At 38.5% G+C, this 13,804-nt stretch overlaps 2 protein-coding genes across 2 annotated transcripts; both read left to right on the forward strand.

Annotated features, from left to right (window-relative positions):
* The first annotated feature begins 472 nt into the window (after positions 1-472).
* Positions 473-5,738, forward strand: LOC145500434 (beta-2 adrenergic receptor-like). The gene is made up of 2 exons (XM_081479953.1): positions 473-1,155; positions 4,807-5,738. The coding sequence occupies exon 2, from the start codon at positions 4,836-4,838 to the stop codon at positions 5,736-5,738; it is 903 nt and encodes a 300-aa protein (XP_081336079.1). The 5' UTR covers positions 473-1,155; positions 4,807-4,835.
* A 3,978-nt stretch (positions 5,739-9,716) lies between these two features.
* On the forward strand, positions 9,717-12,534 carry LOC145499923 (substance-K receptor-like). Its single transcript, XM_081479438.1, has one exon. It carries the CDS (start codon positions 11,107-11,109, stop codon positions 12,001-12,003), a length of 897 nt encoding a protein of 298 aa, XP_081335564.1. The 5' UTR covers positions 9,717-11,106; the 3' UTR covers positions 12,004-12,534.
* Positions 12,535-13,804: the final 1,270 nt, after the last annotated feature.

The raw sequence follows: 13,804 nt of genomic DNA on the forward strand, positions 1-13,804 counted from the left end.
TAAAATTGTTCGACGTAAATTTCAATGACAAACAATTGGATTAAAGTTATGGTTGACAATTAGTTTAAAAATCATGCAGATTGGTCGGCTGATTGTTTTCTACAAACCTGATTGGTCTCTAAAAAAAGACAGACAATTTATCACCACTGACTGACTGATCTACTAATTGTCGCAATTTTTCATCTTAGATGTCTCTTGTTTGTCTGATAACCTAAGGACACATTAATAAAGATTGATGTCCAAAATATATATTTCGCGCCCCCGATGCTTTGTGATCTAATGCATCACAAATAGATCAACAATGTTTTGACCGGCTGCGGGAGATGAGACTTAGCCGGTTGGACAGAAACGAAAATTATTCATCGCCATCGCGGAAATTTTGCCATCGTTTAAGTAAACAGAGTGATAGTAAATTTATTAGTTTATCACAATACCTACTCCTGATACGAGAATTTTGTCGATTTGACGCCGGAATAGATGTCTTGCTACTTATACCAACGCAACACCTGCAAATCTAATTGCGGAGAAAAGATTGCTTTTAGCCGAAATTTGAAGAGCTTACGCACTCTACACTTCTTTCAAATAGCGCATTTACGAGAAGGTTTTGTGTGTGTGTGTGTGTGTGCTTGTCCTGATTCAAAGCGACCATACAATAGGTTTTTAGGTTGTGCTAATGGAAGCGTACCGCTGAGCTGAAAAGAACACCTAAAGGCGCTTAGACAACAGAGATGCTGCGATCAAAAACATCAACCACCCGTCGCCAATAATTTTCATTTGCCAAGTTCAAGTTTTATCTGTAACCAAGGTATGCCAAAAAAAAATGATACATACGTTATAAAGGGTCAAAGAAAACGCCAAACGTTCATGACCATAAAAAATTCCCCATTTTTTTTTTGTACCCACAATCCCCCGCTGTTAGCGTTAATAAAGAAATATTTAAAGAATACGGTTGCCGCGGTTTTGTTAGTTCGATCAACGTTACCGCTTGAGTCAACTAACACAGCACGGTAGACTAGGCTGTAGCTGTTGCAGTAATGTTTGTGCTAACTTTGGTTGAAGGATTGAATGCTGCCGTTTTCTTCTAGGTCACCTCTCAATGCTGAATCGAAGTATTCGACTTGAGGAGGGAAGTTCGCACGATTCCATGCTAATACGGTTTGTGTTTGTTTTTCTCATTTATACTCCTTCGTAGTGGCGTAGACACTGAATCAAGTTCGAAAAAAAAAAAAAAAAGAAAGAAAGCAATATATTGTTCAGTTACTATCTTAGTGTTGGCACGGTTGGTGAGAAAATCGAGGACGAAAAACAAAACCGAAAAACAATGAGCTAAACGAACATGTGTGTACAGTCTGGGGGACAAAAAATACGAATGGAAGCTTATCGCTGTAGGTTCCGGTTCGGTGAAATGCGACGAACTCAAAATATTGTTCAAACAATTGTTGTTTATGCAAAATGTTTGAAAGCGTCTCAAAATAACACTCATTTGTTCTTGTGAATACCGCTAATCTATATTTTACACAAATTTGTTTTTCGTCTCCTGTTTTGAATTTAGTCAGCTACTCCCAAGGAGACTTTGCTACTGTTAGTTTCAAAATTGGAGCATAAATTTAGCCAATAGAGGTGCATATTTAAAAGTTATATTGTCGAAGATAAGCTTATTACCGAGTTTCAGCTATCAAATTCAAGATCATTTCGTCTTTGCTTTTTGATTCTGTACTTGACTGTAACCATTTGTATGCTTATCTCAGCGTTTTCAGGCTCAAATTAAAACAAGACGAATGACAACTCCAAAATGACGCTGGTTAAGCTTCACAGCTGGGGACTTTATTGTTGCGATAGCAAACAGTATAACCTGATATTAGTATCGAAAGGGTTTTATTTCTAACGTTAACTGCAAGATTAATTTTTTTTTTGGCACTTTTTTTTAAATTGCTAGACATTTTTCATGATTTTACCAATAAACGGTGGCATCCAGTAAACCAAAATCACATAATTTGCTCCACCTCATAAATCATGCATTGTTTATGCTGTTCGTAACAACTAGTTTGCGATTTACGAATTAATCCACGGTAAAATTTGCATATATCTTTTTTTTGTGTTAAAAATCGATTAAGGCCGAAAAACTTAAACGATGAACCTTTGAAGCGTTTGCGTCATAAGGACGCGACGTTTGTTATAATGAAGCCAAACTAACACGGAACTCGACTGAACTCTTATTATTAGCCGATAAAAATTAAACTCTCATTATACATTTATTGCATGCGACCTTAACACTGTGCATTGGTTAGAAAAATATCAAAATGGTTCAAAACATAAAGGCCTGATCGGTAGAGCTGGAGGCAAATGTTTATCGCGGCGAGCGCAATTGATCTTGTAATCAATTGCTTTCTCCGAAAATTGTATTTCAGGAATATCTGGCTTATTTGCTGATGACAGAAACATGTCAAGACACAGTAAAAGAAATACAAATAAAATTCTATGTATGAGTGGCATTATCTATTTTATAAAAAGCAAAAAGAAAACAAATGAAGATATTCGTATTTTATGACTGAACTATAACGACTACTGGAAAGAAATCTTTTCAAATGCAAATTAATGACTTTTCTAGAAGTTGGTCTGGATATTCTGTGGCTTGAGCATTCATTGTCTGCTGCCCGTTACTTCCAGATTAATCCGAATACCTCACATTGAGAAACAAACACATAAACAATAAGCAAGCGGAAACTAGAGCAAGCGAGAAACGCATATCAGAGCGTTAACGCCAAATAATCAAAGAAAACACAAGCAAAGTATGTATGGTTATATACGTGTACAGTTGTCCTTGCGACTAATTCCGTGAGCGACGTCCGGCCCTAGTTACCACCATTATTTCATCATAACTCTAGTGAAACACCGTTGGAATTGTCACTCGAACTCTGTATTAAAACAAATCGAAACAAAGCATGCAAAACAAAAACAAGCTCTCGTAAGCGACCACAACTGCTTTGGGGTTAGGGTTTTCCTTTGTTTTAGGCTCTCGCTAGCGATCACTGAAAGCGGATCCTGATTCTGATTATTAATTGCCACTTGATCACGTTCACCGTGGCACAAAATTGCTTCACAGCGTTGATTGAAGAGTCGTTAAACGTTAAGATGATGATCGAGTGTTGCGCCGACCGAGACTGAGATAGGAAGAGACCCCGCTGCTTCTGTTGTTTCAGATGAACGATTAGCTCAAGGTCCCGAGGTGGTCGTTATGAAGCTTCGACTACATTCAGAAACAAAGCAAAAACCAAGTCGGAATTCGCTCTTCTTTTGATTTAATGTTTTCCTCTCCTTTTGCGTATCCACCGCAATGTAATGACCAGCTAATCAGAGAGAAACAGCTAACTTTTTCACTTGGCTTCCAACGTTAGATATCCATTTAACGCAAACAAAACAAAACAAAACAAAAACATCGGTCGCAACAGCCCAGACTTAAATTCATTTTAATAACACAAAACCCTAGACAGTCTGAATAAAACCACGTTTGCCTTCAACTCAGAGCATTTCACGACAAATTTTGTCACCATTTCAAATTTCCGCAACAGGAGATGAGGTTAATTGGCGTTAAAGGCGCCATCCTGGGCTAGTTATTCTGCGCTGGAAACGCGGTGTTAGAAACCCCGGCTATTGGTCAAAAATACTTCAAATAGAAGTTATTGTTCCTTGCTTCAATAGACAAAAGAAACTTCGAATTCTAACAACAACAAAAAAAATCCAGCAGCTTGACAGGACTGTTTCAAATGCGAAATATATAAATTCATGAAGAGCTTACGGAAACGGAAGACTTTAATCAAATGTAAAATACATTAATCACCGTGTATCATGCTTTCTTTATAATTTTTTTTTTTTCGAATTAAGTGGCATTTTTATCAATAAACCAGAAATAGAAATACATCATAACATCTAGACGACCTAACTACCCAAAGCTTGGCCACATATTCATCAGATGTAAGTGAACAATATTCTTATTGTTATTTTATTCTGTGGAACTGCAGCGGCCATTTCGACCATTTCCTTAAGATCTGCACTCATTATATATATTTTATAAGAATATTGAGACTGAAATTTGCGAAATTTTTAAGATTTTTTCAAGAATAAACCAGAGGCTGAGATTTTGTAAAGAATACAATTTTTCGTGTTGAAAATTTGTAAGTACATTATAATTATATGTTTTTAACTGAACCATATAAAATTCAGTAACGGTAAAACCCTTTAGCCCTTTGCTCGATGCTAATAACATTTCTGCAAGAAGTCATGTGTATCAAATTAGGCTTTGTTGCCGGCAGTCCGGCTCCAAAATTACTTCAAAGTTACCAAAGTCGAACCGAAATGTCATACGCTAAGAACATTCACAATAATACTTTCAGCCAAAATCGGCAGAAAAATAAGAATAATCAGCCTGGGACGGAAAAATGACATTCTTATTATAAAGTAGTATCAAGGAAGAGTTATGAACGTACATACGGTGGTTCTAACTTTTAAGATTGCGGTGTCGTCAGTCGCAACCTTTGAAAGCTGATGAGAATTATTCTCGTACATTCTGGCTATTGATTGTCATAGTGTAAATGGTGTCTGGCGCTTGGAGAAGAGAGGTTTATATACAACCCTGTCTTGTGAACTGATTCATCTTCTCTTGTTAAGGAAAAGGTAATTGCTCCGATCCGACCAACGCGTCGTGGATCAGTCGCTACATGCAATAGATTAGTTTTCTTAGCTATTCCCTAGAGCTTTTTTTAGGAGAGAAAGTTTACTCAGCATTGGATTTTTCATGTTTTATTCCAGGATAAAAGAGTAGATTGCAATCCTGGACAATGGTCAACAACACGTCAGGACCTGGCAATTCCACGTCAAACCAAACAGACGACAAAGTTATCATGTGGTGTGTAGCATACGCAATCGTCACACTAGCCATCGTCGTCAATAATGTGGCAGCAATATTAGCCTTCACTAAATCTCCTCTTTTGAGGAAATTTGGAAATTATTTCCTTGTAAATCTGGCGGTAGCGGACCTGATGGTCGGGGCTATTGCCTTACCGATGTATATTCATTTGATTTATATATCACCTTATACAGGTTCTTCAGGAACCAAAGTTAAACCTTTTCAGACAGTTCACATTGCTTTTGATGTCTTCTCCGGGATGGCGTCTGTGTTCACACTAACTGTTATTTCTCTAGAGAGAGTATATGCTATTTTTTGCCCTTTGCGATATCGCAGACTTTCCAGAGGAACTTACTTCGTTGTTTTGGCTAAGGTGTGGATTCTTGCCGGTGCTCTGACGGGGACTAGGCTTTTAGATTCATTCGAAATTCTCCATCCCAAGATATTTGCGTTTGCCTTGGCTCTTCTGTCTTTCACTTCTCTCATGGTGATGATCGCGAGTTACGTCGCGTTGTGGCTGAAAATCAAAATCTGGAGCAGAAATCAACACCGGGCTGCTGGAGAAAAAGAACGCAATTTAGCCGTGGCCATTGCTATCATAACTGCTGTTTTCTTGACGACCTGGACTCCGTTTCATATTATGAACATCTTGGTGAACTTCAAGACGTCATTGCTTGACGGCATTCCTTATGAAGTCATCTTTTTGGCAAAGTTCTTACATTACGGCAACTCGATTGTTAATCCAGTGATTTACTGCTATAAAATTTCTGAATTTCGGAGAGCTCTGAAGAACTTGATCGCAAGAAAGAAAAAAAGTAGAGAAACAAAAGTTTAATTGCTTCCAAACTATTGGATGATTAGAAAGGTGTAAAATATATTCATTTAGATGAAAGTGTAAGTTCATAATTATTTTTGGCTATAAGGAAGTGCAAGAGACTAATGTGTCTTGGGAAGCGACATTTCCCTTAACTGTACACATGTTTTCACACGTTTTGTGGTATTATCTCTCCTACAAAGATCATATTAAACAATTGTTATTTGCAATCCGTCTCAATCTTCCTTACGTTGTGTAACTACCTGCATAAATTACTGTACTTAGTCAAAGGAGGGGCGGTGGCCTAACGCTTAGTGCGCAGCTAGACACCGGATAGAGCGGTCTGGTTTTACGGCCATTGCGTTGTGTTCTTAGGCAAGACTGACACTTTCAGCAGTTTTCTCTCCACCTTGGTGTAACTGGGTACACGTATCGACAGATTTAATCCCAGGATTAACCTTGCGATGGGCCAGTATCCCATCCAGGAGAGAGTTATTACACTTCATCACTTCATGCTACAGAAATCGGATTTTAGTCATGCAGCTGGGGTTAATAGGCTTTGAGTGTAAACCGGGGTGCGGAATTAATTACTTTATCAATCTTTGCTATTACCTTTCTCTCTTTAAAAGGAGCCGTGTACAGATTCGTGCTAGGTGAAGCACAGAAGTGAAGTATGCCCTGGATCACAGGATAAGAACGGCAACATCGAAATTACCCGGCTCTTTAGAAGTAAAACTAAAAGATTAAAAGGGAAAATTACTTCCCGCTTACAGGAGGATAACTGTCCAGTTTTTAAGTTCTGTTTAAGTAAGTGCTACTTAAATGGTACACTTGATAAGTCTGCGACAAGTAGTGTATTGACGGGTGTTCTACAAAACTTATATAGACGCGCTATCAGTGTCCACATCAAAGGAGCTCAGTTATTTTGGCTGTATACAGAGTTACCTTTGAATTGATGGAACCTGAAAATAGTAGTTTATTGAGATGAACAAACACCAAAGAGATAACAATAAACCATAAAGAAACAAGGATGGTTAAGGTTAAAAATCCGCTCAGCACAAGCAATAAACCTGCTGTATGGTGTGAAATGACTTTAGTTGTGAGGAGAATCTTAAAATCCTCTCCCGTACTCAACTGACCAGAACAGGTACGTGCACAATCAGGCCAAAGAAAACGGCAACTGAATGTCTAATAATAAAGGAAGAACTTATGCTTATGTGGCTTATGGTGTTACTAGGCATATAAGTTGCACTTTATTTCCATGGACGTGCGCTGAGAGAGCTAGGGAACTCAATTTTAACGGGCAGAACGCGATTCTTAGCTCATGCATCACTTTGCAAATAAGCAGTATGCCTTTTAGCAAAGTAAAGCTGACGCGCAGAGAAATTTAATTTTGTTCCATGGGGTACCAGGCACAAGTTCAGCTTTTTAAACAACAGCGCTAACACTACAATTGTCAGACTGAAAACAAAGGATCAACCAATAAATATCCGCTGTTTACAGCCAATAACCTGATAACAAGGAAAGTTTTGCATCTCTGCTTTAGAATAACCAACACATGCAGGTAATGATTGAGCAAATAATAAGCGATATTTCCTTGCTAAGCCCTATTATTTCACCCACCACCGCATTTCAATCTGGGGCAAAAAAATTATGCGACAGTTGAAACGACAAAGGACAATACAACGGAGACCTGAACGCAGGCCTCCTTTGTCTTACTTGATCATTTTACTTTTACGTAAAACAATGCATGAAGTTTGCCACCAAAACAAAGACATCCATAAGCAACTGTGTTATTACCAGGTAACAACCTCAAAAAAGAAAAAAGACTTCCGTTTTTAAATTAATTTTCCTTTAACTAATTGGAGTTATGTAAGCAATTCGTTAATGAAAAATACGCACCGTCAAGGCGTCAGTGTATAAACTGATTGTTTTCAGATGTGTAACAAACGTGTTATTAGACTGTGACAGTAGAATGACGGTCCTAAAAATCGCTTACAAAATCTCGAAAATTTTATTTGACATATTGAAAATGAAAAAAATAAATTCCTTATTATACGCAAGAAAAAATGAGACAAAATGGTATGCTAAGTAAAGAACGCCTATGGCTTGAACCCAGGCTAAAATTATAAAGATGCAAAGACTATAGTCTTCTGCTGATCTGAAAGCTTATGTTTAGTCTATCTATGCTAATTAATAAGCTAATGGGCGGCACTTTTATACATAATCATAATGAACTTGTGAACACAAATTCAGCAATACGAACATTAGCAGTGCAAAATCATTTGCCAGTTCTGTGACTTCAATCAACGAATTGCCAGCATCAAAAATCGAACTGTAACTGCTCTTCGTCAGTTGTTCGTCAAAACTGAACACAAGAAGTACACTCGAAGTTACATCATCTTGTAGGTCTTGTACAAGCTCAAAGGTTAGCCATGCACATCGACAGCGGGACACCCAATATCACTTTTTAACTGGATTCAATAGGCGTTGTCAGCCGTTCCATTGGTGTCAAAATAGTCTCGACGTTGACAGCTAGGTAACTGAGCGCTGAAGGGATAATAGTGTTTTTATTTGTGTCATTTATCTGACTAATATCTCCCGATCACATGCTGAGTTGTACATTATTGTATACATTGAGCACACTGAGTGATAACTTAAGCCAACATATAAACTCGCTCGTTCTTGTCTGATTTATCTGTTTACTCGACTGACGGAAGAACCAAGACAGAGAAGAAGAACGAAACATTTCGTGGAGGAATGTAAGCAGTTCCTATCCAAGAATCGACTAGTCTTTGGGTATATGTAGGTAAGTACTCTAAAACTCAGTCACTTGTTGTGATGTGCTGTACAGCTGTATAGAGTTAAATCCGCATGGTTGTGTATGTCATAATTCATTTACGTATATAGGGGAGTAGTCGTGTCTTTCCTGAAGATTTATTCCCCGGGAGAGCTGCTATGCTTTTTTACAACCCACACCTTACCTTTCGTGTCTAATACTCTATGCCTAGTCTTGAGGCGTGTAAGAAATCACACTGAACCTAAACCATAGATGGTTTACTACCATCTGGATCTCCGTTGATCTACGGCGAAGGAATGAACAAGGTAATTCTGACAAAAAAGATTAAATTTCGTGGTACGTATTCTAGTGCGGTAGACTGCTGTATGCACGGAATCATTTAAGCAGCCCTGAGGTGTCGTGAAAAAAAAATGTACTCTCTGACACTAACATGCACAGTTTCAAACAGTGTATTGTTAAGTTTGAAACACATGTTCAATCACAAGATTTTCTTTTGGGTTAATTTAATCTTAAATGCATATTCCTAACCTGTGGGGCCTCAACATTCCTTGTTGGTGACTAATGAGTGTGATGTAATTTACTTAGTGGAAAAAGATAGAGGGCCGATCAGCGCTAAAATTGTTTTTGTTATCACCATCGCCCAGCTAACGCAGATGGTTTGCCGGCCAGGACAAATTCCATTCACAAAATAATTTCAAGCGGTACCAGGAACAATATTAGTCCCGGGTAAAAACAAGAACAAGATCGACAGGGTAAACAGAGTTGTGTTGAACGTGTCAATCATAAGCCATAAAACTATTAGTCTTTCTTAATTCCATTAGCTTTTGTTGACATACATGAGCAAAAATGGAGATACCGAGCCACAATCAAAAATTTTCACAGATATTTGTCCGAGAGAATTTCAGTTTGTTTTGATTGCTAGTTCAAATCAAACCATTCCTCCGTTACTCCAGCAAGCGATATAATTGACGATATCTGCCTACATAATGAACAATAGAATAAGTCAAGTCGAGTCAATCGACTTTGGTAATGGCAACATGCACACTGTTTCACCTTGGTCTAACGACAAACTAAATATGAAAACTGAAAAGCTACAAGCAAGCAAAGATGGGGACAAGAATCCAGCTATAATTTGGTAAATGTTTACCACGGAATGAATGAGACAGCATCACCGAAAGCTGGGGAAGGAGAGGAAAAAAACAGACGTTCATATCAGGAATAGGAAGGGAGGGTTCTGTTCAGGAAGGCTTCGACTAAAGTGCTGACCCTGTACATTCAAAAGACTGGTGTTTATTTCTCTCGCTTGAAATATCCGAAATAAATGCTTTTGTTCAGCATTGGCTTCACCTTTTGCTCTGAATGTAAGGTAGACGCTAGCGCTCACAGGTTGAAACACAGATCTTTCTCCTGCGTACCGAGATAGGATTTAGCAACATGCAGCGAGAAGTACATGCAAACACTTACACAAACTGATGTAATGCACGCGAAGTACATTCTAGTCCAAATTTTTCTCATGTCTGAAATAAAAAAATAAAAAAAACAGCAACAACAACAACAACAACAACAGGGCCTCAAAACGTGCCCTCAGTACGTTAATTAATTCCTTTTTGAAATCATTATCAATGGCAAAGACTGTCCATCAAGCAAGACAAGTACTTCGGTGATCAGTTACTTCACTGAAAGTCAACCCTTTGGGGATTAACGGATAAAATTTATGGATAAAATTGAAATTTGATCACATAATTCAATGGTGATTTCTTTTTGAATCTTATTAACCTGGGCATTCACACGATACAACATGCGGCAAGTGCTATTTCGGTTGTTTTTGGCTGTTATGCCGTTTAGAGAAAGGAATAATTTTGTACGGTTTGGCTAAACACAAAATTGTGTGGTATTTACACATTTTCAACACACAATGTTATGTTCTGTTTAAAATCTTAGTCTCGAGGTTATTCTTAATTAACGTATTCTAAAGATTTTGCAAATTTCAGGCTCGATACTCATAAAATATATTCTTAGAAAAAAAAAAATAGTGTATTTCCAAATATAGACATTACCAAGGTGTAAACTTGACCTGTAGAATAGGCCGTATTTTTTTTTTTTTTTTTTTTGTTAACCGTTCGGGTGAAGCGATCATAAGGTAACCTTAGAAGCTAGCTCACCACAAATTCGACACCCACAGTGAGCACTGTGTGCTCTATAGACTGTAATTGTTTTTGCACCAGTATGTTGATTTACTGCAATTCCACCATAGCTAGATGCTGTGAGATATTCTCAACTAAAACTCGTGGTATTCAATTATGTATTATTTATGTACGTTGCTTGAAAAATTGAGGTAGGAGAATATTTGGCCTTACCGTTCTTTCGTTAGGTTCTTCCGATCCCAATTTCTATCTCTTTATTTGCTAAGCTGTTCCCGTGTAAGGTGGCGAGCCATTTGCTGTTCTTATCCTGCGTTAAGAATCCAATGTTCCCTTTAAAACTGCGACGCACTGCAGAAAGCAACGTATGACTCTTTTTAACACATCATTTGTATATTTCCTATTTATTTTCAGCAGTTTTCCACGGCTTCAGTGCTGAATAGCTAAAATGAACAATTCAACATCCGGGACCTCTCAAGCGATTAACCATCTCTGGGTCATTACGTGGTGTGCGATATACGGGATCGTAGCAGCGGCTACCGTCATAGGCAACTCCCTAACAATCGCAGTGTTCTCAAAAAAGAAACTTCCACGCAAATTCGGCGGTTATTTCATAATAAATCTAGCAGTGGCTGACTTGATGGTGGGAGCTTTGGCTTTGCCAATGTATATATACTTTGTCTACGCCTTCAGTTATTTTCCAGAAAGAAATATCGTGACTTTTCAACAAGTCTACACAGTGGTAGACGTCTTCACTGGTCTAACGTCAGTGTTTACCATGGCTTCTATCGCCCTAGAGAGGCTTTATGGCGTACTCTACCCAATCCAATACCACTGGAGAGGTAAAAGAGTTTATTTTGTCACCATTATCGCGATGTGGGCTATTTCCGCCACCGCGTCCATTGTGTACATTTTAAGCACTCGAAGCCTTCTTTACTTACTGCCTGAAGCAACTTTCATTTATTACCTGACTGTCATCTCGGTGTTATCTGTTCTTGTCATCTGCGCCGCCTACGTTGTCTTTGGTCTGCGTGTTCACTTTTGGAACAAAAGTAAAATGGAGATGGTTGCGTCGAAACAGGAGAAACGACTAGCCGCTGCGTTATTCATAGTGACGGTAGTGTTTGTTTTAACATGGACTCCATTTCACGTCATGAACATTCTTGTTAACTTTACAAAGTCGTTTTTGTTCAGGATGCCGGTAGATCTTGTTCTCTTTGGAAAGTTACTTCATTACAGTAATTCCCTTGCTAATCCCGCCATTTACTGCTTTAAAATCCCCGAGTTCAGAATTGCTATAAGACTCATGTTTTGTAAAAACTGGGTCAGAGAGACTCGGGTGTGATTTCGTAAGTGGAATAATGACTGACAGATCTGGATAACGTTGAGCCTCTTAACAGAAATGATGATTTGAATGGCTTGAAAGCTACTCTAGTAGAAGTCTGCGCTTTAATTTCAAGGCCCACACCCCTCGTAGAGGGTAACAAGGATCTACAGAGACGACCTCATTTGTCCCGTAGACTAGTGCACACTCCAAAGTCTTTGTAAGATTGCCATTTCAGTGATGGGTTTCATGGAATAAGGAGGTGGGCGGCAGTTTTCTTAATTAGGACAGTCTTATGGCGTAACTTTTTATTCGGAACAACGACAACACCACTAAGGGTAGATTACGGAAAAAAATGGCACTGATCCAGGGGGTGGACCCAGAGTAGTTTAAGAGATTTCCAGAAATCACTCAAATGTTTCAAATCTCTCAGAATGCAGGAAAATTGCATTCTGAGGCAACTAAATTTCAAATTTTCTTGGGGGACCATGCCCCCAAACCTCCCTAGTTAAGTTGGTGCAAATCACTCGTGTAAAAACCTGGATCCACCCAATCTGACCGCGGGTTTTGCGTGCTTGACGAGGAAAGAAGCGACGCGTACTTTGCTCACGTTGGGAAAACCTCCATAAACTAGCAATGCTACAATTCTGTTTTCAAAGAGTTGATTAACTAGCCAACGTTTCGTGCAACTCAGTTGATTCGCAAAATTTTGCTCCGTCATTGTGTGGCATTAGACTGCTGCCTAAAGTAACACCCCTAGATAGAATTTTAAAGTTTACTACATCGTTGCCGTGGTCTCTATGAGACGTGTAGGTGACAAGAACATTTACTAGCAATAATGTCTCGCCCAGGCACGTATCATAAGAGTGACCTGACATACAGTTGCCCGAGGCGTTGTTAGGAGGACTGTGAATTCGAAGATCAAGCGATGATAAAGTTAGTGGAACATCATCTGTGGTAGAACACGAGCAACCCATCTCTTTTCTAGGTTCGTCAAAGGCGACTTGAAGGACAACGAGAAAAAATGGGTGGCTTTCCGTAATCTAAATCCGAGGGGACCGATTCACAGAACTATGCGATCTCAGAAAGCAGACGAAGATTTAACTAACATCACATAATACCATGCTGATTGTTTTAATAAAGGAAAAACTGCAATGGTGTGAGTATTGTTCATCTGAATTGTGTTTACTCAGACAGGAAATGAAATCAACCGCCATGAAAGTACAAACGTAAGCGACTCAAAAGAATTCTACGCTGACTGATTAATCTTAAAATTTGCATAAGTTTTACCGCAAGACGAAAAAAACAGAAACGATTATCGTTAATTAACAAAGACCTTTAAACACAAATTATTCAAAATTTCGCAAAAATATTGATTTCTTTGTACTTTTGCCTTTCGTTTATGACAGAAGCCTTCACGGCAGAAAGCAAATATTTTGTACTCGCTGCAAAAATCGACGTTAATTAGGCAGCGATCATTTGGCGACTCGATATCACTGTCATGTTGGTCTGGCTAGCAGCTCGGAGCAGTTTAACCTTTTGTTTAAGTGATCAGTTTTCCATAAACAAGTCCACCTGTTTAGTGTGAAACTGAAATGTAGGTTTAGATAGCCCCTTTAACTTTGTCGATAATTAGAAGTATAATTTTGCATTTGTTATAAAATACCGTCCCATCCAGCAAACGAAGTTGAACCTCAGTGTAATCAGCCGGTTAGCATTCGTGACTAGCTGCTTAACACAACATGGGAAATCATAATAAAATTACTAAAAAAACATAACCTCAAGTCGACGCTTCTGTCTCATTATTTGCATATTGCAAACT

Source organism: Orbicella franksi, chromosome 10 (assembly GCF_964199315.1).
Source record: "Orbicella franksi chromosome 10, jaOrbFran1.1, whole genome shotgun sequence".
Taxonomy (NCBI): Eukaryota; Metazoa; Cnidaria; class Anthozoa; order Scleractinia; family Merulinidae; genus Orbicella; species Orbicella franksi.

Excerpts from the sequence above, each read along its gene's own strand:
- LOC145500434 (XM_081479953.1), top strand. The coding sequence starts at position 4,836 with ATGGTCAACAACACGTCAGGACCTGGCAATTCCACGTCAAACCAAACA.
- LOC145499923 (XM_081479438.1), top strand. The coding sequence starts at position 11,107 with ATGAACAATTCAACATCCGGGACCTCTCAAGCGATTAACCATCTCTGG.